The sequence below is a fragment of the Protopterus annectens genome, chromosome 1.part1 (genome assembly GCF_019279795.1).
Source record: "Protopterus annectens isolate FY-2018-M chromosome 1.part1, PAN1.0, whole genome shotgun sequence".
Classification (NCBI taxonomy): domain Eukaryota; kingdom Metazoa; phylum Chordata; order Ceratodontiformes; family Protopteridae; genus Protopterus; species Protopterus annectens.
This window is the reverse complement of record NC_056726.1, coordinates 1,744,184,748-1,744,210,330: the sequence shown is the minus strand read 5'-3', so window position 1 is coordinate 1,744,210,330 and position 25,583 is coordinate 1,744,184,748. Positions and strand designations below refer to the sequence as shown.

Here is a 25,583-nt window from a genome sequence, read left to right as displayed (position 1 = left end):
TCATTGGTCCGATCCGACCATAAGCTAATTACCCTAGATATCCACATCCTGCCCCCACCCCCCATTAAGGAAACCATGGTAAAAAATTTCTCCAAAGCCAGCTTCATGCTTCTTAAGACAGAAGTGGTGAACTTCATGACACCCATGCAGATGGACAGTACAGTTATGACTACTGAATCCTACACAATTGCATTCACACAGCCTATCTAGATCTTGCCAAAGCTTTCAACACCATCCCCCACTCTGGAATTATAGATAAACTCACTAAACTAGGTATAAATCCCTGTGTCACAAGATGGATTGCCAACTGGCTCACTGACAGAACCCACACTGTGAAAGTAGCAGACTCCAAATCCGACTTCAGACCAGTGACAAGTGAAGTACCACAGGGTTCAGTCCTGGGTCCTCTCCTGTTTGGTATCTACTTCTCTGAAATACAGGCGAACACAGAAGGTCTTTGGTAATGAAGTTCCCAGATGACTGCAAACTAGGAGCCATAATCGAAACTCCTAACGATGTGTACATCTTACAAAAGGTCCTCACTGAAACAGATGCCTGGTGTCAAAGCCATGGCCTCAAGCTCAATGCCAAAAAGTGCATTGTCATCCCCTTTAGTAAAAACTCTGTACCCATGAACTACAACATAGGCAGTAGTATACTTAACACTGAATGTGTGATTAGAGACCTTGGGGCACAGGTGGACAGTAGTCTCTCCTTTGATAATCACATCGCCACAATAGTCAGGAAATCCTTGTACGTGGCACACCTCATCACAAAAGGTTTCTCACCCAGGAAAAAAGAGGTCATTGTTTCCCCTCTACTCATCACTCATTAGAACCATTATAGAGTACAACGCCCCTTTTGGTATGTACCTCACAAGACATATACAACATCTGGAAAGGCCGCAGAAATACCTCACAAAGAGGATTACTGGCCTCAAACAGATGCCTTACCTATCTTTGATATAGCTATATATATACCTATCTATATCAAACAAAGCTCCTCATTAGCACTCTTCAAGAAAAAAAATTGATGATTGGATGGGAAATAGGAAATTCACCCCGGGGATCACTTCTGTGGCTCTGCTAGACAGTGGCACAGGAAAATAATTTTCTTGGGTGGCAAAAGCCAGGGTACCTTTTCGGCTGGGCTTGTACAGGCTCCAGGGCCAGTAGCCTAGTACCTACCTATAAATTAAGAGAAATTACAGGTACCACAAACATGTCTCAGTTTCTCCTTCATTCCTCTTTCTTTCTACTTTTCAAAGTGTTCTTTATGTTGAACCTGTTTTTGCAACTCCGTTTTTCCCTCTAATATCCCACAAACTATTCACTTTTAGAGTCTTCCAGTTACTACTCATAATTTCTCTAATTTGAGCTGTATTCACTGAATATTCTAAAACCATCTTGCTAACTGGAACAGAAACTACTTTGTCTTCCTCTTCTCTTCCTTTCTTTGATTTGACATTCCCTTTTTAGTGAGGGATTTGTGCTCTACCTATTTAGTTACTTGGAAAAGGATCTTTCCTGGATAGCTTGTGTTCCTAAACCTTGAGTTCTCACTTTGACATAACCAGCTTTTAAAAGCTTCACAAATAATCATAAGTCATTTCTTTTTCCAGTCCCTTGTCTAATTTCAGATAGGAAATTAAAAGAATCCTTAATGTAGCTCTGCAAGGTTTTAATGTTTCAGCAATGAACATTGTAGTAGCCTTTGTTTTGTAACCTGCAGCACTAATAATTGGCCTGAAGTGAGGATTTTTACTATCTAAACGTATTTGGTGATGCCAGAGAAACTTGTAGATGTCCTTCCATATCACTGTTGCAGTATTCCTTACAGTAGGGATCTCCTGCCTAGGGCAGCCTGAACTCTGGTCACTATACCAAAGCCTTAGGCTGTAATAGGGATCTCATACATCACACGTATGCTCCCTATACATGGCATAGGGCATAAAGATGACCTACAGATATACAATCCTCAGAACTTTGCCGCCAGTCTAAATACCATTTCTGATCATCAGTCTGTAGTTTCCTTCGTCTGCTCTTTAACAAGCCATTTTTTTCAGTTAAGTGCCCCTTTGGAGTTTTCTTATCTTCTTTCACTTTTGGGTGTTGGTTTCATGTCATCCAGGAAATTAAAATGCCAGTGTGGGAGACCGATTCCTCATAAAGATTGTCACAAGTAGTGTTTATTTTGCTTAGGTGCTTCTCACGACCATACGTCTTGTCCTGTTTGTCAGGTGTTTGTTCTGAAGACTTTGCGTAGTCATTTCTCTTGCTGTTTAACTGGAGAACCAACATCTTAAATTGTTGGCTCGCGGTACTATGGGGGAATCATCCTGGCCTGAGGGTCAGCCATCTGTGAAGAAGGCCAAGAAGGCTCTATCAGATTCTTCTGCTGTGCCACCTGCACCAGATGTCTCTATCAAGGCTAGTGAAAGCCCAGAGGACCACCCGGTTATTCAGTTGGATTCCTTAGCCACGACCACTTCAGTGGCCAGTATGGATTTGGCTTTATGCACGTCCATGGAGGCTTGGCAGACGTCCATATCGGACATGCAAGGGGGACCACAGCTGATTACTTCCAAAGGGCCTTGGGGTGTTACTCAAATCCTTGCAAGTGAGGAGATTCCCACTAAGCTTATTGACTGTCAGTAGGGCTTCGAGCAAACTAAGATATTTCCTTTGGAGAAAAAAAAAAAAAAAAAAACAGAAGAGTAAGCATATTTCTCCTGCTCTATTGATTCTCCACGTGACTGTGAGGATTTCAAGAAGGGTTTGTTGAATGCCTTTATTGCTTTGAAGTATCCTCAGCAGGTGTCTGTCCCTGCTCCCCCTTGGACTTTTAGTCCTCTTATGAGGCTTAGGGAGTAGGTTTCATCTGATAAAGATGTGGATTCTGATGAGTCCTTGGCCTTTTCCTCCCAGATTCCTTTTGCCTTGAGTTATGGCTGTGAGGAATAGGATTCTATTGGCCCGGAGTCTCCTTTTGAGGAGATTTCTTTTGGGGATGCAGTTTTCCAAATGATGTAGTTTGAGACTGTTCCCATGTCTCTGATGCACAAAAAAGGTATTATGAGCTCTTTCAAATGGAGTCTGTGAAATCCTGTGCCCTTCCTCCTGCTGCCTTGTGGGATACTTTTTCTACAGCTTCCTATGTTCCCGATTCCTAGCCCCCTGCTCCTAAAAAAAATGATAGGTTTTATAAGGTGCCCGATGACTATACATTTTTTACAAGTGTCCTTCTGCTGACCATTCTATTTCTGTCTCTTCTTAGAAGCCATCTATACTTTTACTGTCTACTGCGCTGCTTCTTTCTGAAGAGGACAGCAGAACCATGGATAGGTTGGGTAAGGAAGTTTATTCTGCTGCTCTCTGGCCTTAGTGCTGTGAATTACCAGACTGAGATGACCAGATATGTTTTTGGCTCTCCTCTCTCAGGCTTTTCAGGTTATTTCACACCTTCCTGATTCTGAGGAGAATACTTTGGCTCTGTCTTTGTTAGGAGCCTCTCTTCAAGTGGCTCACCACCATTCCATTAAATGTAGTTATGATGCAGCTGATGCCTCCTCTAGAGCTGCTGCCTTTGGTTTGTGCCGAGAATGTACTCCTGGTTTTGCCTTCAGCCTTTGCCTGGTGGCATTAAGGTTAAGCTTCTTTCAGCCCTCTGAAAGTTCAGGGCTTTTGGTCTCTTCACAAACTGTCAATGTCAAAGATGAGAGCTGTTTTCCTGACCCTTCAGGTCTTTCATTTTCTTTCTTCCAGGGCCCCTAAAATCTTCACAGACAATACTACAGTGATGTGGTGCATCAATCAGTGTGTGTGTGTGTGTGGGGGGGGCACTGTTTTACCTCTTGCGCAGACTAGCTCTTCATATCTCTGATCTAGCTGTCCCAGTATAAGGTGATTCTTCAGGCAGTTTATATTCCTTCGGATCAGAACATTGTGGCAGACTGTCAAGCATCCATTTCTGAGGCTGTGTTATGGACCTGCTCAAAAATGTTTCTGGACATTGCCCACCAGTGGGGTACTCCTCAGGTAGATCTAGTCATGTCCCCTCTGAGCAGATAACTTCCTCTCTTTTGCACCAGGGTCCCATGTTCTCTCACTTGGAAGGTGGATGCCCTATCTTTTTCGTGGAAGGGGATGTTTCTTTATGCCTTCCCTCCCCTTCCAATACTCCAAAAGTCTTGTTTGTGGCTCCCTTTTGGCCCAGACAGCATTAGCTTCCTCTTCTGCATTTAGCCAAGGGCAGTCATCACAAGTTACCTTACAGGAATAGGCCTACTCACACATGACAAGGGGTTTCTCATCCATTCCTACTTTGAACACTCTTCAGCTGACACTGTGGGTGATAAGGTTTTGATCCCTTTTAGGCACCTTTTCTTCCGAGGACATGCTTTGGGTTCTGCAGGAGGCCAGGAAATCCACTAACAGGAAATGTTATGTAGCCAAATGGAAGAGCTTTTCTGTTTGGTGTCTTCCTCATAACCTGGAGCCACTTTCTGTGGAAGTTCCTTTCTTTCTGTCTTATTTGTGTGAATTGCTCAGTGCTGGTTTGACATGCTGTTCTGTTAAAGCCCACCTATCAGCTATTTCTGCTTGTCTGTCTCTTAACTCCTCCTTTGGCTTCTCGATTCAAGGTCAAACTATTTTTTAAAGAAGTCTTTCATATTAGGCCTCCCCGGAAGTCTATTCCTCCTCTTTGGGACATTAATTTTGTCCTGGAAAAAATTGACTTGGGCTCCTTCTGAGCCTGCAGCTTCAGCTTCCTTACAGCATTGTTCTTGGAAGACTTTTCTTCTTTTGGCGGTTACTTCAGCCAGAAGGGTGTCTGTGCATCAGGCCCTTATGGCTGTTACGCCTTGTTTAGTTTTTTTCATAAGGACAGTGTGTCCCTTAGTCCTAATTCTTTTAAACCCAAGCTGGTTAATGAGTTGCCCTTAGTCTATTCATTTGCCCACTTTTTTCCTCTTCTCTGTTCTGTCTGTTAGGGAGAAGGTTCTTCACACCTTGTATTTGCATAGACAACTCTGATATTATTTGGGTAAAACTAAAGCAATTCATACATCTGAGCAGCTTTTTATTTCGTTTCATCCTAGATCTTTAGGTTTGGCTGATGTTCTTCGTGTTTCACTGTTGCAGTCATTACATTTGGGTAATCTGCTGGCAAGTTGCCCTCAGTCGGCCTGAATAAAAAAAGGCTTGGGTCCTGCGTCGGTTGCTGTCTCTTCTTCCATGATGTCAGGTCGTCAGGGGTATAAAACATGCAGCCGACGCCATTTTCATCAGTCTTTCTTGCCGCGGTGCCCGAAGTTGAAGCAGTTCGCAAGGGCCGGCCGATTCCTGAAATTTTCATATTCGAGTTTCAGATCCGAAGTCTTCAAACTAAAGCTAAATACCCTGTTGGGGAAACTTTTTCTTGCTCCTTACCGATGTCAGTAAAAGTTAATAATTGCATTACTTGTGGGAAGCAAATACCTCATAAGGATTTTCATTTGTACTGTATTCCTTGCCTAAGCCCTGATCACAACGTACCTTGCTGTCGGTTTTGTGCTAAATTTAACCAACGCACTATTAAGCGTTGGTATATTTTTGTTCAAGATTTAACTACCTTGAAATGTCGTCTGTTAGCAATCAGACTACCGGAGTTCACAAAAACCGTAAGGAAGAAGACAGACCGTCGAGGTCCAAAACCGACGACGAAGCTTCTTCTAAGCCAGTCGCCGGTTTGCCGGTACTTAGTGAGGCGCTTTCGCAGCCCCTGATACCCGCTACTTTTTGAGTCACAGGCCTCTACCAAGACCCATTCAGAGTCCGGTATGCCGCGAGATTCGCAAAGTATTGAACCCACGGATGTCGCTCCCTTGGATGGGTCTGGAGCCGCTGAGCAGGTACCAGCTTTTGAGGGTGTTTTCAGGCCTCAATATTTGTACACTAAACCGACGCCAACAACAAAAACAAGGTCAAAAACAATTTCTATGTCTAAAAAACTGACGTATGAGCCACGTGCTCAGGCCCCTATGCCTAAAAAACAGATTATCAAAATGGCTGAGGATTTAATTAACTTGATCAGGGATTCCCAAACCCCCTGCTAAGAGGCCTAGGCAAGGCACTGATTATGAATCTTCAGATCAGGTTTCCATTTCTTCTGATTCCTCTTCTGATCAGGAATTTTCTATTCCTCCCTATGAGGATTCTGATGCAGAGGAATCCATCCCATCTGCATCTCCTCCTGAGGATTACTCTTTTGGAGAGACTTTGCATACTTTAAGGGAACATTTTCACTGGGAGAGTTAGGACTTCTCTGAATCAAAAAAGAGGCTTAGGGATTTCCTCCTTCAGCATAGGCCTTTGGCTATACCTCCTGTATTAGTCATTGTTGATGTGTTCTCAAAATCAAGCATGGCTCCTGATTCCCTGCCTCCGGCTCCTAGTAAGTCAGACAGATATTACAGGGTTCCTGACTCCCACAAATTTGTTTTCAAAAATCCTGCTGCTGATCCTGAGACTATTTCTCAGGGTCCCAAGGGTGTTAAGGCTTCTACTGCCAAAAATCCTACCCCTTCTGATAGAGATTCCAGAGCTCTGGATAGATGGGGTAAGAAGGTTTATACGTCTGCAACCTTGGCAATCAGGGCTTTAATAAACTGCCAGTTTCATATGTTTAAATATCAACAGCATGTTATGGGCTTACTGAAACAGAAAATTATGTTGATTTCTAATTATGTGGAAAATAGTTACAGGATTTATTGCATTCAGCAGAACAGGTTGGAAAGCTTACTTTGCAATGTGGTTTTGATTCCTTGGAGGCCTCTTGTAGGGCCGCCGTTACTGGATCTGTGATTAGAAGGCATGCCTGGCTCAAGGAGCAAAATCTGCCTGATCATGTTAAAGCTACATTGTTGGATGCCCCTTTGCAGCATGATGCTCTGGTAATAAGGCATAAGAGGTTTTAAAGAAAATGGAAGACAAAACTAAATCTATGCAAACTGTAAAAGATTTCTTACAAGTACAGCCACCCAGGTTCAGTAGGCACTGGCCTGCTAAAAATTGGTCCTTTCCTGTGTCCAACAGAGCCACTCAGGGCAAACCCAGGGGCTCAAAAGGCTCCAGATATCAATCACAGGGTTCTTACAGGTCAAAGCAATGGGGTGCCTCCACCTCCAAATCTGGAGGAAACAAAGCCCAACCCTACAGTAAGCAGTCTCAGTGACTTTCCACTACCATCTCCAAGCACTTATCTTTTGGCACCCCCCTTGGGGGGGGAGCACTAGCACTTCATGCTCAAAATTGTCAGTTAATTACCCAGGACAAGTGGGTATTAAACATAATATCCCAGGGATACAGATTTCATTTCCATACTTTGCCAATTCCAAATGGATGGGCGGATCTGCCACAAAACCAGTGGGCAGAGGCCCAGAAACAAGTCACATCCCTCATGGATATGGGGGTTATTCAACCGGTATCAGAAAAGGAAAAAGGACAAGGATTTTATTCAAGACTTTTCCTGGTACCCAGAAAAGACAATTCATGGCGCCCAATACTGGACTTATCGATTCTGAACACGTTCCTAGACTTTCCAAAATTCAAAATGCTGACTTTACAACAGCTACTGCCTATGCTAGGCAAGAATGCTTGCTTAGTAACTCTAGACTTAAGAGGCATACCTGCATGTCCCAATATGGGAATCATGCAGAAGATACCTCCGCTTCAAAGCAGGTTTTTTGCATTACCAATTCTTTGCACTGCCCTTTGGCTTATCTACTGTGCCCAGGGTCTTTACAAATTGTCTGGTGCCAGTAATTGCATTCTGCAGACAAAGAAACATTCAAATGTATCCTTATCTGGATGATTGTGTCATCCAAGCAGAGGACAAGGACACTCTTTTTCAACATCTGGCGTTTGTAAAAAGGCTTGTAGCATGCCTAGGGTACACCATAAACGAAAAGAAATCACAACTGCTACCCTCTCAAATAATTACATTCCTGGGTGCAAGCTTGAATACAACTGCCCAGATGGCTTACCTCACACCAGACAAACAAAGGCAATTGACTACATACTTCAAACAAATGGCAACAAAAACCCAGTTATCTGCAAGACAAATTCTGCAGGCTTTTGGGTTCATGGCATCCTGCATTCTACTAATTCCATATGTGAGACTGCATATGAGGAAACTTCAATGGTACCTAAAAAGTTTATGGAGTCAACATTGTCACAGCCTGGAAACAATGATTCCTCTCGTTCCCTGCCTGCAACAGGAGTTTCTGTGGTGGGCAGAGACATGTCACCAAAACAAGGGACTGTCATTCTCTCTACCCCCTGCCAGCCAAACCCTAACTACAGACGCATCAGACTATGCTTGGGGGGCCCACCTGGCAGGGAGATGCACTCGGGGCTAATGGAGCCCAAACCAATGCATTTGCATATCAACCAGAAAGAAATGCTAGCTGTTCAGAATGCTCTGACAGCCTTCAAGGACTTACTTCATCCAGGACAGCTCCTGATAAGACAACACCACAGTTATGTGGTACATAAACAAGCAGGGGGGTACACATTCCTACCCCCTTTGCAGACTAGCCATGGCCTTGTGGAACACCGCCTTAAATTACTAAATACATCATCTAGCTCAATTCCTGCCAGGAAAGCAAAATACTCTGACAGATGACCTAAGCAGAAATCTTATGGACCCCCATGAATGGAAACTGGATCCACAAATCTTCAGCATGTTAGCACAGAAATAGGGGAGCCCAGACATAGATCTATTGCCTCTCCCCAAAACTGTCAGTTGGACAAATTCTGCACGAACTCATCACAAAAAAGCATGGAAAGTGGATGCTCTATCCTTCAGCTGGAAAAACCTATCAGTCTATGCCTTTCCCCCTCTGCCTCTACTCTCCAAGGTCTTACTAAAAGTCAGGCTGGAAAAACCAAAAATGATCCTAATTGCTCCGGACTGGCCTCGCAGCACTGACACCCGTTTCTATGGAATATGTCGCACCTTCCTCCGTGGTACTTGCCTCAAACACCTCATCTACTGTCTTAGCAGAACTATCAAATTCTGCACACTCAGCTCCAAACTCTGAATCTTGCAGCATGGCTAATCAACTAATTATTCAAACCACATCTCTCAGTAAACCTGTGATGGATGTCATTTTGGAAGCCAGAAAGCGTAGTACTAGAAAATCTTATGCTGATTAAATGGAAGAGATTCTGTGCTTGGAACCAAGCACAAGGAATAGACTCAGTAAAGCCCAATATTCCTCAGATTTTACAATACTTAGCTGAGATGCTTGACAAGGGCCTATCTTTTTCTTCAATAAAAATCCATGCCTCGGCCATCTCTGCTCATTACAACACAGAGCCTCCACTCTTTTCTCATCCACTGCTTAAACAGTATCTCAGAGGGGCCAAAAATTTAAGGCCTCTCAGGAGAACACCAGCTCCTGCATGGGACTTCGGTTTTGTGGAAAAACTCACCCTGCCTCCTTTTGAACCAGCAGCTACTGCGGATATAAAATTTCTATCTTGGAAGACAGCTTTTCATTTGGCAGTCACTTCAGCAGGAAGGGTTTCAGAACTACAGGCTCTCATGGCAGTGGAGCCTTTCATTATATTTTACCCGGTCAGGGTGGCCCTTAGGACCATTCCTTCTTTTATGCCTAAGGTGTGGTATCCAGTGTGGCTCTTAACCAGACCTTTCACCTGCCAACATTTTTCCCATATCCGCAGAACAAGGGGGAGCGGATTCTACATTCATTGGATGTACACACACAACTAAGATTCTACTTAGGACAAAATCCCTAAGAAAGTCTGAGCAACTACTGGTAGCATTTCCTGCAGGATCAGAGGAGGAAGGCTATATCAAAGCAGACTATTTCTAATTGGATAAGCCACTGCATTCGTTTCTACTGTTTGCACCATGGTAAACATGTGCCCAAGGGGATAAGATCCCATTCTACCAGGGCTGCCTCTACTTCAGCAGCTTTTCTCAGAGGGGTCCCAACCAAAGACGTTGTAGAAGCTGCTACTTGGAGCTCTGTTCATACATTCACAAAGCATTATCATTTACCTCTCCTCTAAATCCAGGGCAGGCTTTGCCACTGCAGTCCTGCAGGGGCCTTATAGCTGCTCTTAATGCTGTTTAGTTCCATCCTCCCATCCATAGCTTTGGGATTCTACCCAAATGTAATGACTGCAACAGTGAAACACGAAGAACATAGTACAGTTGTGTATACTTGCCATAAATGTAGATGTTAGAGTGCATTCACTGTTGCAGTCTGGATTACCCACCCGCCAACCCCGTTTCTATACCTTCTTTTTCCTTCACTATACTCTAAAGCCTTTGTGGTGTATTTGCTTTTAGCTGAAGGTAAATTTTATGTTTCAAAAGTGCGTTTATATATTTGCAGTTTTATATATATATTTTTGCTCCCCATTTGGGGGGCACCTGACATCTGGGGCAAGCAAAACTGATGAAAATGGTGTTGGCTGCATGTTTTATACCCCTGACGACCTGACGTCATGGAAGAAGAGACAGCAACCGACGCAGGACCCAAGATTTTATTATTCAGGCCGACTAAGGGCAACCTGCCAGCAGATTACCCAAATGTAATGACTGCAACATTGAATACACTTGAACATCTACATTTATGGTAAGTGTACACAACAGTACTTTTCTAAGCAAACTGTTTCTTCTGGAAATCTAAGGCCATTTCGTTTTGTTACTTCGGTTAAGGCTCATTCTACCAGGACTGTCATCGTTTAGTGCTTTTCCAAAGGATTGGATACTAACTCCATTCTTGAGTCAGCTACTTCTGTGCATACTTTTACCAAACGCACTGTAAGTTAGATGTTTCTAGGGCTACAGCCGGATTTGCAAGTTATCCTGCATGGCTTTCTTGAGGGCTCTGCTGGAACGTCCTCCTCCCAATAAGGACTACTGCAGCAACAGAGATAAAAGATCATAGGTGTTTACTAGGCTAAAGCCCACAAGGGCCTTTTTAAGCATAGCCATGCATCCCAAATCTCTGACAAGTTTTGGTACCCTTGATAAGTGTAAGTAGGGCTTGGGATCTGCACCATTTGCGGTTGCTTATGTTCATTAGAGACACTGGTGCCTATCCAGGGATGAATTTCCTGTTCCTCATCCAATTGTCCAAGTTGCTTTTGAATTGGGTTAGGGAGGATCTCTACTTTTCACATGGATGGGGAGCCTATTCCAGAGATGGGTTAGTCTCTGGGATACATACCTGTCTCCCCAGCAGGTCCTGTTTGTAGCGTATGTAAGGTTTAAGTCTTTAGAATGGGTAATTCTGATGGTGTTTGTTTTGCAGATGTACAGGAGGCCCATTAGAGTGGGGTCAGACAATACCCTGGATGTCCGGCATAGATCTTCACTTAACAGCCTGTAGGAGATAGAGTACAGGGCTTGGGCTTTTTGGCCATCTGCATAGGACATGTAATTCTTTTAGTGAGGAACCTCTGTGGATGTTCCAGTTATTGGATATGCCTGGTTAGGTGCATACCAAAGTAGGCATTGCACTCCGTGATAGGTCTGATGAATGCAGACTACTGTGGAACAATGACTTCCTTAGACCTAGGTGCCATACCTATGTTTATAAGTTGTGCAACATAGAATGATTTACTCACTACTGTAGACACATGATGGTCAAAGGCTAGATTACTGTCTGTGCCCCTAAGTCACTGATTACTGGGTCACCTCTAAGAGGTGTGTTGTCAATATGATAGTTACCAGAGGCAGAGACTTCAGATGGATACTGTTATGCATTTCTTGGCATTTAGTTTTAGGGCATGGCTTTGCACCAGTTGTATGCTTGTGTTAGCCCTTCCTGGAGAACATTTGTGTCAGTGTTGGGATTCATTGACAGCTCCTGATTTGTAATTATCTGCAAATTTAGTCAGCGAGAAGCCACTAACAATGGCCTTGACTTCAGCGAAAGACATAGTACAGTTGTATAAAATTTGGGTCTACATTATATTTTCGAAAATTTCAAACATCGAACACCATATGGTCGACACCATATGAGCGATGTTTGAAATTTCAAAAATATAATAAAAAACTAAAATAAAAAACTATACTTACCTAAACGCTGTAGGCAGGGGGGGCAAGCCCCCCTACACCCACACTGTGGGGGGCTGTGCCCCCCACACCCCCACTACATTAATATTCCTACTCCGAGATCGCACTACATTGAAGTAAAGGGAAAATATTCCCTATGGCGACCTCTGTGTTACGCACGTGACATTTCGACCAATCGGGTTCACCCAATACGCATTCGCCGTTTACAATTTTCGATCACGCGATAGGAACCCTAAAATTTTACCATAACTGTTGCAGTATTCACTCCCTCCTCCTCCTGTTCTTCTCCTTCTGGATGCACATGTTCCTCTCTCCTCTTTGGACGGTTCTGAGGATGGTGCATCCGTATGTCACCTTTATACCATGCACGGGAAGCGTGTGTGATGTACGACATGCCTATTACAACTTAAGGCTTTGGTATACTGGTCGAGCGTTGGGCTGCCTAGGCAAGGGGATTCCTACTGTACGGAATACTGCAATAGTGAAGAGAGGGACATTCAATGTTAAGGTATGATTTTACACAACTGTACTTTTTCTGTTTTTGAGCAGTCATAAAGTTTTTCCAAAGTATCCCCACTCACAATTCAGCTTGTGAATCTTATTTAGTCAATGTTTTAATTCTTGCAGGCATTGCCATGGCATAGAGGAATAAAGCACTAACTAGAATTCAGGAGACCTGTGTGTAATTAGTGGCTTGGGAGTCTGAGGAACTGGTAGAAAAGGATGGCAGTGCCCATTCCAGGGGCCAGGAAGTTCATCTTGGTGCTCCTTGAGAGGAAGTGAGATTCATAAGAGAGGGAATAGCCCTTTGCTGATCCAGAATCAGCACTGGTGGGGGGGGGTCATAACATTTAAAAAAAAAAATTCTTCCCTTTTTCAGAAGCGGTTGCTAATGAGACCCCTCTGGGATAGCCTTTATTTCCACATTGGCCCCAGCCCAAAAAAATCAGAGTTATTCTGGGGGGTGGAAGGAGGGAGCTGGTAAACCCAGTGATGGACAAGAGGCAGTGGGGTAGTTGACTGGAAAATATGAAGCAAGGAGGGGATTTTCATTCTTGCAGTAGGTACATAATTAAATTGCCTACTGTTGTACTTTGTGCAAGGACAGGTGTAGGAAAAAAGTTGGATAATTACATAAATGAATTGGCCTTGCTGTGTATTCAAGTTGTTACAGAAGTTATTAGATTGAGAAGGCTGATGCAAGTTGCTAAGCACCTTTTCTTTTGTTAATCGTTATTGTAATGGGTTCACACAGCAACATCTTCCTAGTCCGGCTTGATTCAGTTCTAAAACTGTCATTGCTAAGGTGGGAGGCCCTGCAGAGCTGATGTGCATTGAAGTTTTATAGTAGTTTGATTATATTGCAGCTCCTACTTGGCCTTTTCCCTGCACTGTACAAGCATTGGCTTGTGTCCATCTGATATGTATTGCTGAATTATGACACTGTTTTGGCCTTGTTCTTACAAAGGCAGGCTTTTCCAGTCATGTATCACTCTATGAAAGTATTCTTCCTTTTGTCTTCCATAGCTGTTTAATCAGCATCTCTAGATTTATGTTTTTCTTAAAAGATGTCATCGTTTGGATTGCCTGGCTTACCTTGAATTACTTTAAAGCATTGTAGAATTTTCTGCGGGCGCGTGCACACAACCATTTCTCATGTGATACTGGCATTAAGGATTAGTCCTAGCACTAAATTCTATCATACTCAAAGGGTATCATACTCAAAGAAACTCTACTTTCTTCAGGGTTGATCCTGATAAACTCAGTGTTAATATGGCTTCTGATGCAGATTATAAGATCGTATGAAGTTATTGGGCTAACAGCCATAGGGCCGTTAAAGTTCTACCCTTATTTCCATGAGCAGTACTTATTGCCCTTGCCCAAGAGGGACACAGCTGGAACCCCCAGGGTGAATTTATGGCTACCCATCCAGTCGTCCAGATTACATTTGAAGAGGGCCAATAAGGTGCTGTTTGACATGAAGTGGGAGTCTGTTCCAAAGGTGTGGTAACCTCTGGGAGAAAAATCTGTCCCTCCATAAGGTTCTGCTAATGTCACATACCAGGTTAAGGTCTTTAGAGCAAGTAACCCATGTACCGTTTGACTTGGGGATGCAGCGTGTCCAAGAAAGCAAGTGTCAGAGATTGCCTTGTATGAAACAGCATAAATGACAGTGATTTGAGATGATTCACATAGGACAGATGCTGAAGACCTTGAATTTTCCTTGTGAGGAACCTTTTTGGTCTCTCCAATTGCTGCAGGTACATGGGAAGGTACATATCAAAAGGGGCATTGTACTCTATTATTTGCTAATGAGGGATGAGTACAGGGAGGTTATAACTTTTTTTCTGAAGGCAATCCCGTTATGAGATGAGCCATATAGAATGGCCTTCTTACCACTGTGGAGACATGGTGGTCAAAGGTAAGGTTGCTGCCAACCTGTGTGCCCAGGTCTCTCACCACTGAGTGGGTACTCAGGGTGTTGCTGTTTATGTAGTAGTTAGGCAGGAACATCGCCCTTACTGAAAGGGATGATGATGCATTTTTTGCATTGAGTTTAAGGCCATGACTTTGTCACCAATCATTTGTTTGTGTAAGACCCTCTTGTAGGATGTTGACATAATTTGGAGATTCTGTGACCGCTCCCAGTTTGCAGTCTTCAGCAAACTTTGTCAGCCACAGATGTTTAGTTTTTGCTTGTACTTTGGAGAAATAACTTCCAAGCAGTAGAGGTCCCAGAACTGATCCCTGTGAAGCACCACTTGTTACAGGTCTGTTGTTGGAGGTGGATTCCCCTATTTTGACTATTTGGGTTCCATAAGTGAGACAATTAGCAACCCATCTAATAATATAAGGGTTGATACCTAGCTGGGTGAGTTTGTCAATGATGCCTGAGTGGGGGATAGTGTCAAATGCCTTGGTTAAGCCCTAGGTAGGCTATATACACAGGTCTCCCCTCGTCCAAGGCTTTGGTGACAGTCTCAAAGAAGCCCACCAGGTTTAACAGGCATGATCTCCCGTTGACAAATTCAAACTGAGTAGGGTCAAGTGGTGGTATTTACCATCAGTTCAGCACAAATCTGGACCTTTCCTTTTAGGTTACGGATGTAACTAAAGAATGCCTTATGGTTGTCTTTAGTTGAGGAAACTGATTTGGATTCATAGTTTGCTTTGGAGGACTTCACAAGAAGTGTTATTCGCTTGTATCATTTCTTTAACACTCTCATAAACTTTGTCATATTTTTGCTCTTTAAAATTTGGATACTCCAAAACTCCATAGTATTTGTGGTTGGGAATTCCATAATGTCTGTGTAGGGGTGAGCATGCATATTTTCTGCTCTGATTTTTTTGTTTGCATTCAAGTATCCGCCTCTCACTCCTTGTTTATCTTCAGATTTTTTTGATGTGACCGATATTGGGTCCTTCTCCATTTATTGCCATTTCCATTATTTTTGCATTGACACTGTTGTAAATAAGTGTGTATGTGTATGTGTGTGCTTATGTTCTAAGTAGTGAAAACTAGTAGGAAATTGATTTAGTAACTGGCAAGCATTGTGTAGGACTGACATTTGAATTGCAGTTGTCTAGGTAAGTTAGTAACCCTTTGAGTATGATAGAATTTAGTGCTAGGACTAATCCTTAATGCCAGTATCACATGAGAAATGGTTGTGTGTGCGCGCCCGCAGAAAATTCTACGTGTGTGCTCTTTGGTGGTGAGAATTTATGGAAAAGCATAATGCATTACAAGAAAGTAACTATTGGTAGGATAGCGGTGGTAAAATTATCTGGATGTGACAGACATGCCAGATTGAATCCTGCAGTACTGTGGAAATGTTACAATAAAGGCTAAGATTTGTTTTTCATTTTATTAATTTAACTGAGTAAAGAAATTGGTCATGTGCCCTTTTTCAGGGGACACTTGGGAGCACTGCCTGATTAAGTGCTTTGCTCACTATCATACAGTAGTAGGCAGATGGAGGTAGTAGTAGTTCAACACTATACCCCTGACTTCATAGTTAATAGCTTAGGGCCTTAATTCTCTGCGCTGGCAGACAGTGCTGGGATCTGTAGAGTATTAATGGACTTGTGGCCATTTTCTTTTGAAAATGAGTATGTGAAGTACCATCCGGATTTGGCATCATTCATGGAGAGGTCATGCAGCTGAGTTAATAAAATGGTGAGAGATGTGGAGGGGTATACAATTTGTAGAGGTACTCTGGCAGGTTAACTTCACAGCAGAAGAGCAAGTGAGAGTAAGTGAAATAAAATAGCCTTACTCCAAATTATTCAAGTTGGAGAGCTGTGTTTGAAGTGGAAGTAATAGAGAAATGAGAATGGGAACATGGGTAACATTTGAAAATTAGATTTAGGTAGATTGGAGGCAGTGTTTTATGTAGAAGGTGGTAGGATTCAGGAAACACATTGCTAAGGGCACTCTTCATAAGCATGTATGTTTGAAGATTTCATGATTGCCTGAGATAAATTATTGTTAAGCAGGACTAAATCAGTGTAATTACATAGAAGGTAGTTGCAACATTTTGACAGACTTTGCATACCCTGATTTTCCATCAGTATTTTAATTTCACTTAAGCCACGGTGGTGCAGCAGTAGCATTGTCGCCTCACAGCAAGAGGTTCTCCCGTTCGGTTCTTGGCTGGAGCGCCTTCTGTGTGGAGTCTGCATGTCCTCCCCGCAGTTGAGTGGCGTTCGAAAGACATGTGTGAATGGACGTGCCTTCATTGAAGGTTGGACATCGGGCTGGCACCTCAGCACCATATAAATCTACTGCCAATCATTAGCGGACTAGAGTTCCGCTGTGGCAACCCCTAACCGGGAAAATCCAAAAGAAGAACAAACATTTTAATTTCACTTAATGAGCTCATACACTTCACTAGTGTTTGTTTGCATAGCTGCTCATTGATTCCCTGCTCAGCATAATCCCACAGCAGTGTGCACTCTGCACTTATTTGGATGTTTGATATTTTTGTATGAGGTTGATATAGGTAGTTTGTCAGCTAAAAGTCTGTCTCCTCCCCCCCCCAATAGTTGTTTTGTTGACTTGGCTGTCCTTTCACTTCCACTTCCATTTTAATGGATTTCAGTTTTGGGTTGCATGTACTTAAAAGTAGATTCCAGATGTGGATCTTTTAAACCTGGTGGGTGAAATGTCAATAATGAAGAAAAATACCTGTAAAGAAACATTGGATCATTGAGATGCTTTTTTGTAGTTGAATCTGTGATGCATAAAAGTAAAGCTAATGAGTAAACATTGCTTACAGTCTGTTTCTTTTCGTTTTTGGTGTATATTCTTAAGTTTTTATGTGACAGCCCCTTATGTTTGTTTTTAGGGATGGAGATCACTATGATGCTTTATGATTGTCTGAAAGCAATCTCCCTTAATCCTGGCCATCTGAAAGCTCACTTCGGCCTTGCTCGCTGTTTGTTTGAACTTAAGTATGTGGCAGAGGCATTGGATTGCCTGAATGATTTCAAAGGGAAATTTCCAGAGCAAGCTCACAGCAGTGCGTGTGATGCCTTGGACAGAGACATCCGAGCTGCCCTTTTTTCTAAAAATGAGAATTGTAAGTAAAAATGCCTGCTTCATAATAAGACAAGTGGTTTGTTGTAGTTTAGGTTGTAGCTCATGATGCTTTCTTTAGAATTTCACTGTCATTTCAGAAATGTGTGCACAGGATAGTTCTGTAGAAGACTGTCCTATATTAGTTTCATTGTCTTGTGCCCGTTGAGTTCTGGGATACAGGCTTGAAAACCCCCCACAGCAGTAAATTAGGTTAAGTAGTTAATTGACAAGTGATTGAAAGTACAGATTAGATGGGCCTTCTCACTTGTGCCTCCTTTTTGTGCTGACTGGTGTTTTCCAAAAAGCAACAGTAGGCTTGGTGTGCAAATTTTTCAGGTAATGCTGTATTTTTGTGCAAGTCTCCATTTACCCATAAATATTTATTATATACAGAGGTACACATGCAGATATGTTTTTTATTAAAATGTTTAATTCATGCCAGTTAATTTTATTGAATGTACATTTTAATATTCTTTAATTTTAAAAGCATGCTGTCCTTGGCAAAACATTTTAAATGAAGGAGGCCTTTGCATACGTTGTCTGTCAGGTTGCAGGACATTATATTTACTGTAAGTATACTGTGAGGGAGCCATCTGCTGCATGTGCTGATTTAAACAAGTAGACAGCCTTCCCACACACCTCGTACATTTCCCATTATTTCATTCAGTTTGGGTATTCATACATTTCTGAGCAATTGCAAGTGCTTCCTGTACATGTAATACCTCTTTTGCTGTAGTACGATCTGATGTTATCCTAGTGATTATTCATCATGTATGGGTCTAGGATCCGACATCGGATCCGAGCCTGCACATTTAAAATAGCAGCTTAGCTCAAACCCCCCCCCCCCCATAATTGTCTGCTGCCCTCTAAACCCCCCCCCCACTCTCATTTGCCATTTTGCACGTCAGACGCAGATTGCTCAGCTCCTCAGGGTATTGTAAGTAGTAATTTTTTGGTTTAATAGTGTCTACCTTTACTTATTCTTAGTATTAAAATCCTACTTAAAGCTCGCCTTTAGTTTTTGCTAGATGTTCTTCATCTCACATTGCTGCAGTCCTTACATATGGGTAGTCCGCTGTCCTCGGGTCGCCCGCCAATACCAAAGATAGGCTGACGCCGGTCAAGGCGCTTAGACTGACATCAGAACGCCAGGGTACAAAAAGCGCATGACCGACGCCATATCCTCAGTCTTTTGCCGCATGGTCCGATGCAGAAGCAGCGCTGCAAGTGCCGCTCGGGCGCTCTGAAATTTTTCGAAGTTCGGAGTTTCAGACCGAATCCGTTGGTTGGCATCCGCTGGGGAATATTTTGTTTTTTCTTGCCTCAGTGTATTACCGATGTCAGAAAAGTGAATAACTGTATTTCTTGTGGGAAACAGATACCGTGATAGGGATTATCATTCTTTGTGCATTCCTTGTTTGGGGCCTGAGCACGACGTTGTTGGGTGTCGCTGTGCTAGGTTCAATAAGCACACTATTAAGTTTAAGGTTAGATTGTGCTAGGCTGGTCTTCGGTAAGCGTAATTATAATATGCCGCCGGATTCTCCTCGCTCGCTTCAAGAAGCACAAAGACAAAACAGTTAAACCCAGGGTAAGATGAGTCGCCTGCCCGGACTGCAGGTTCCTTAGAGGTTTCCAGTGGAACCGTGGTTCCGACGGAGACTTTTGGAGTCTCAGGGGAGACTTTGATTTTGCAGGATGTGGCCTCTCAAGAGGCAGGTCAGGCTGAAGGGGCTTCTCAGGTTACTATACTCCCTCCCTTCCTAGGGTGGTTAGGCCATCTCCCTTCTGTTTCCAAGGCTTCTCCCAGAGGCAGGCCAGGTTTAGCTTCTGTTGGTGTCACTCCTAGTTCAGCAGGGTCTGTGCCTAAGAAGCACATGCTTAAAATGGCAGAAGATTTGATTACTCTGATTAGAGGTTCTTTTGCCCTCCTGATAAGAGGCCTAGGGTGGAGCCAGAATTGGGAAGTTTTGAGCAGGCTTCGATGTTTCAGAGTCTTCGGCTGAAGACTTGCAGGAGTACTCTCCTTATTCTGATTCTGATGCGGATGATTCCACTCCTTCTGCTTCTCCTCCAGAGGATTTTTCTTTTCAGAGACACTTCATTCTATGAGGGAACATTTTAAGTGGGAAGGTCAGGACTTCTCTGATTCTCGGAAAAGGCTTAGGAATTTTGCTTTTACCCCAACACAGGCCCTTGGCTATACCCCTGTTCTGATGTTGTGGAAGATGTGTTTTCAGAGGCTTCACTTAATCCTGATTCTCTGCCTCCTGCTCCTGTTAAACCGATAGGTATTACAGGGTGCCTGAGGCTCATAAATATCTTTATAAGAGTCCTAGGGCGACCCAGAAACTATTAGTCAGGGACCTAAGGGTGTCAAGGTCTCTGTTGTAAAAATCCGTTCCTCTAGATAAAGCGGCCAGAGCTTTGGATAGATGGGGAAAGAAGGTCTATACATCTTCTACCTTAGCTATGAGGGCTTTGAATTGCCAGTTTCATATGTTGAAATATCAAAACTTTCTTCTTTCTCAATTGAAGTCTAAGGTGGATGCTCTACGGAAGGCACTGAGTGTAAAGAATTACAAGATTTGGTGCATGTCTCTGAACAGGTGGGTAAGCATTCATTACAATGTGGTTTTGATGCTGTGCAGGCCTCTGCCTAGGTGGCTGCCACTGGTTCAGTTCTTCGCAGGCACGCCTGGCTGAAGGATCAGAATTTATCTGACCATGTTAAGACAAGGATTTTGGATGCTCCTTTGCAGTCTGATGTGTTGTTTGGTTCACCTGTGGAGTCAGTCTTGAAGAAAATGGAAGACAAGGCTAAGTCTATGCAGGCTGTTAAAGATTTTGCAAGTTCAGCCTCAAGTTTAGTAGGAATTGGCCTGCTAAGGGGTGGACGATCCTTCTTATGATTCTCAGTCTAGAGGTAGATCTAGACATGGTAGGGGCAGAGCTCAGAGTTCTTTCAGACCTAGAACAGGGAGTTCACCTGCACAATCTTCGGTGAGGGCAGGGGCAACACTGGTACCACTGCTGAGGAGCATGTCTCAGAACAATATGTGTAATACCCCTGATGCCTTTGATGTTAACTCAGAACAACTACAGCATCATACATCCAAACCTAAAACGTTGCAACTGACTGCATGGAACATCACATAGCAGCAGCTAATCCAGAACTTTCCCAAAGAGTTAAAGACATTATTCTTGAAGCACAGACCTTCAACAAGAAGGAACTATGCTGGAAAATGGAAAGGTTTGTCATTTGGAGTACGGAAAGAGGAAAAGATGTGTCAAACATAGATATGCCTAACATTCTGGAGTATCTGGCAACTTCTTCATTCAGGCCTGTCCTACTCCTCCATCAAGATACATGCATCAGCTATTTCAGCAGAATACAGCTTTGATCCACCTGTTTTTTCGCACCCTTTGCTCAGGCAGTTCCTCAGAGGAATCAAGAATGTAAAACCTCCAAAGAAACCACCATTACCAGCTTGGGACTTAAACTTTGTGCTAGAAAAGTTGACACTATCACCCTTTGAACCAGCAGCAACAGCAGACCTACAACACCTGTCATGGAAAACTGCTTTCCTACTGGCAATTACTTCAGCAAGGAGGGTTTCAGAACTACAGGCCTTAATGGCAGTGCAACCCTTCTAATCTTCCACCAAATAGAGTATCCATGAGGACTAATCCTACATTTATGCCTAAGGTGGTATCCAGAGTGTCTTTAAACCAGGCAATCCACCTACCTACCTTCTTTCCCAACCCACAAAACAGAGGGAAAGAATACTGCATACCTTGGATGTACATAGACAGCTTCGCTACTACTTGGACAGAACAAAAATAGCAGAAAGACTGACCAACATTTTGTAGCCTATGCAACAGGAAGGGAAGGAAAAGCTATTTCAAACAGACAATCTCCAAATGGATAGAAATTGCATACGATTCTGTTACTCCTTTCATGGAAAACCAATTCCACAGAACATAAGACCTCATTCTACAAGGGCAGCAGCCACTACCACAGCCTTCACGAGGGAGTGGCAACCAAAGACATTATTGAGGCTACTTGGACCTCCGTGCATACATTTGCCAAGCACTATAATTTGCCTCTATATTCCAGATCCCGAGCAGGGTTTGCCACTGCTGTACTGCAAGGGATCCTAAACACACCATAATCTACTTTTATCCTCCTCCCCTAGTTGGCTATGGTATTCTACCCAGTTGTTATGACTGCAGATGCATCCATGAAGGACATAGTACAGTTTTGTACCTACCATAAATGTAGATGTCGAACTGGATAGCATCTGCAGTCAATTACTCCTCCCTCCTTCCCCTCTGTGGTACTCCTAGGGTGTTTACCCTCCTAATAGCTAGCTGGTGGGGGGGAGTCTTTTATGGTGTATTTGTTTGTATATATGTACATACATGCTTATTTTGTGTTTACCTCTATCTTTTTGGAAACATTGGCATCTATCCAAATTTTAGCCTTCAAGAGGGCTACTGGCATCTGGGGCAAGAAACACTGAGGAAAATGGCGTCGGCTGATGCTTTTATACCCGAAGACCAACAGAGATGGCGTCGGGTGAAGTCCGACATCAGCAGAAGCCGGACCCGGACTTTGGAATCCGGCCGACTGAAGGGCTGCCTGACGACAGGACAACCCAGTTGTTATGACTGCAGATGCTATCCAGTTCGGACATCTACATTTATGGTAGGTACAAAACTGTACTTTCCGCTGTGGCAACCCCTAACCGGGAAAATCCAAAAGAAGAACAAACATTTTAATTTCACTTAATGAGCTCATACACTTCACTAGTGTTTGTTTGCATAGCTGCTCATTGATTCCCTGCTCAGCATAATCCCACAGCAGTGTGCACTCTGCACTTATTTGGATGTTTGATATTTTTGTATGAGGTTGATATAGGTAGTTTGTCAGCTAAAAGTCTGTCCCCCCCCCCCCCCCCCAGTAGTTGTTTTGTTGACTTGGCTGTCCTTTCACTTCCACTTCCATTTTAATGGATTTCAGTTTTGGGTTGCATGTACTTAAAAGTAGATTCCAGATGTGGATCTTTTAAACCTGGTGGGTGAAATGTCAATAATGAAGAAAAATACCTGTAAAGAAACATTGGATCATTGAGATGCTTTTTTGTAGTTGAATCTGTGATGCATAAAAGTAAAGCTAATGAGTAAACATTGCTTACAGTCTGTTTCTTTTCGTTTTTGGTGTATATTCTTAAGTTTTTATGTGACAGCCCCTTATGTTTGTTTTTAGGGATGGAGATCACTATGATGCTTTGCGTGATTGTCTGAAAGCAATCTCCCTTAATCCTGGCCATCTGAAAGCTCACTTCCGTCTTGCTCGCTGTTTGTTTGAACTTAAGTATGTGGCAGAGGCATTGGATTGCCTGAATGATTTCAAAGGGAAATTTCCAGAGCAAGCTCACAGCAGTGCGTGTGATGCCTTGGACAGAGACATCCGAGCTGCCCTTTTTTCTAAAAATGAGAATTGTAAGTAAAAATGCCTGCTTCATAATAAGACAAGTGGTTTGTTGTAGTTTAGGTTGTAGCTCATGATGCTTTCTTTAGAATTTCACTGTCATTTCAGAAATGTGTGCACAGGATAGTTCTGTAGAAGACTGTCCTATATTAGTTTCATTGTCTTGTGCCCATTGAGTTCTGGGATACAGGCTTGAAAACCCCCCACAGCAGTAAATTAGGTTAAGTAGTTAATTGACAAGTGATTGAAAGTACAGATTAGATGGGCCTTCTCACTTGTGCCTCCTTTTTGTGCTGACTGGTGTTTTCCAAAAAGCAACAGTAGGCTTGGTGTGCAAATTTTTCAGGTAATGCTGTATTTTTGTGCAAGTCTGTATTTACCCATAAATATTTATTATATACAGAGGTACACATGCAGATATGTTTTTTATTAAAATGTTTAATTCATGCCAGTTAATTTTATTGAATGTACATTTTAATATTCTTTAATTTTAAAAGCATGCTGTCCTTGGCAAAACATTTTAAATGAAGGAGGCCTTTGCATTCGTTGTCTGTCAGGTTGCAGGACATTATATTTACTGTAAGTATACTGTGAGGGAGCCATCTGCTGCATGTGCTGATTTAAACAAGTAGACAGCCTTCCCACACACCTCGTACATTTCCCATTATTTCATTCAGTTTGGGTATTCATACATTTCTGAGCAATTGCAAGTGCTTCCTGTACATGTAATACCTCTTTTGCTGTAGTACGATCTGATGTTATCCTAGTGATTATTCATCATGTATGGGTCTAGGATCCGACATCGGATCCGAGCCTGCACATTTAAAATAGCAGCTTAGCTCAAACCCCCCCCCCCCATAATTGTCTGCTGCCCTCTAAACCCCCCCCCCCCTCTCATTTGCCATTTTGCACGTCAGACGCAGATTGCTCAGCTCCTCAGGGTATTGTAAGTAGTAATTTTTTGGTTTAATAGTGTCTACCTTTACTTATTCTTAGTATTAAAATCCTACTTAAAGCTCGCCTTTAGTTTTTGCTAGATGTTCTTCATCTCACATTGCTGCAGTCCTTACATATGGGTAGTCCGCTGTCCTCGGTCGGCCCGAATACCAAAGTATTAGGCTGACGTCGGTCAAGGCGCTTTAGACTGACATCAGAACGTCAGGGTACAAAAGCGCATGACCGACGTCATATCCTCAGTCTTTTTTGCCGCATGGTCCGATGCAGAAGCAGCGTTGCAAGTGCCGTTCGGCGTTCTGAAATTTTTCGAGTTCGGAGTTTCAGACCGAATCCAAGTTGGCTAAGTACCCGTTGGGAATATTTTGTTTTTTCTTGCCTCAGTGTATTACGGATGTCAGAAAAGTGAATAACTGTATTTCTTGTGGGAAACAGATACCGCATAGGGATTATCATTCTTTGTGCATTCCTTGTTTGGGGCCTGAGCACGGCGTTGTTGGGTGTCGCTTTTGTGCTAGGTTCAATAAGCGCACTATTAGCGAAGGTTAGATTGTGCTAGGCTGGTCTTGATAGCGGTGCAATTATAATATGCCGTCGGACTCTCCGCCGCTTCTTGAAGAAGCACAAAGACAAAACAGTTAAACCCAGGCAAGATGAGTCGTCCGTTCGGACGCCGGTTCTTTAGAGGCTTCAGTGGAACCGGTGGTTCGGCGGAGACTTCTTTGGAGTCTCAGGGGGAGACTTTGATTTTGCAGGATGTGGCCTCTCAAGAGGCAGGTCAGGCTGAAGGGGCTTCTCAGGTTACTATACTCCCCTCCCTTCCTATGGTGGTTAGGCCATCTCCTTCTGTTTCCAAGGCTTCTCCCAGAGGCAGGCCAGGTTTAGCTTCTGTTGGTGTCACTCCTAGTTCAGCAGGGTCTGTGCCTAAGAAGCACATGCTTAAAATGGCATAAGATTTGATTACTCTGATTAGAGGTTATTTGCCCCCTCCTGATAAGAGGCCTAGGGTGGAGCCAGAATTGGGAAGTTTTGAGCAGGCTTCGGATGTTTCAGAGTCTTCGGCTGAAGACTTGCAGGAGTACTCTCCTTATTCTGATTCTGATGCGGATGATTCCACTCCTTCTGCTTCTCCTCCAGAGGATTTTTCTTTTTCAGAGACACTTCATTCTATGAGGGAACATTTTAAGTTGGAAGGTCAGGACTTCTCTGATTCTCGGAAAAGGCTTAGGGAATTTTTGCTTTTACCCCAACACAGGCCCTTGGCTATACCCCCTGTTCTGGATGTTGTGGAAGATGTGTTTTCAGAGGCTTCACTTAATCCTGATTCTCTGCCTCCTGCGCCTGTTAAACCGGATAGGTATTACAGGGTGCCTGAGGCTCATAAATATCTTTATAAGAGTCCTAGGGCGGACCCAGAAACTATTAGTCAGGGACCTAAGGGTGTCAAGG

The 25,583-nt window shown here is 43.1% G+C and overlaps 1 protein-coding gene across 1 annotated transcript in view; it reads left to right on the top strand.

Moving 5' to 3' along the window:
• The window catches only part of WDTC1 (WD and tetratricopeptide repeats 1), a 2,674,659-nt gene that overhangs the window by 2,249,346 nt on the left and 399,730 nt on the right, over positions 1–25,583 (top strand). The window contains 1 exon segment of the mRNA XM_044084279.1: positions 22,956–23,191. Within this exon segment, the coding sequence (XP_043940214.1) occupies positions 22,956–23,191 (236 nt within the window).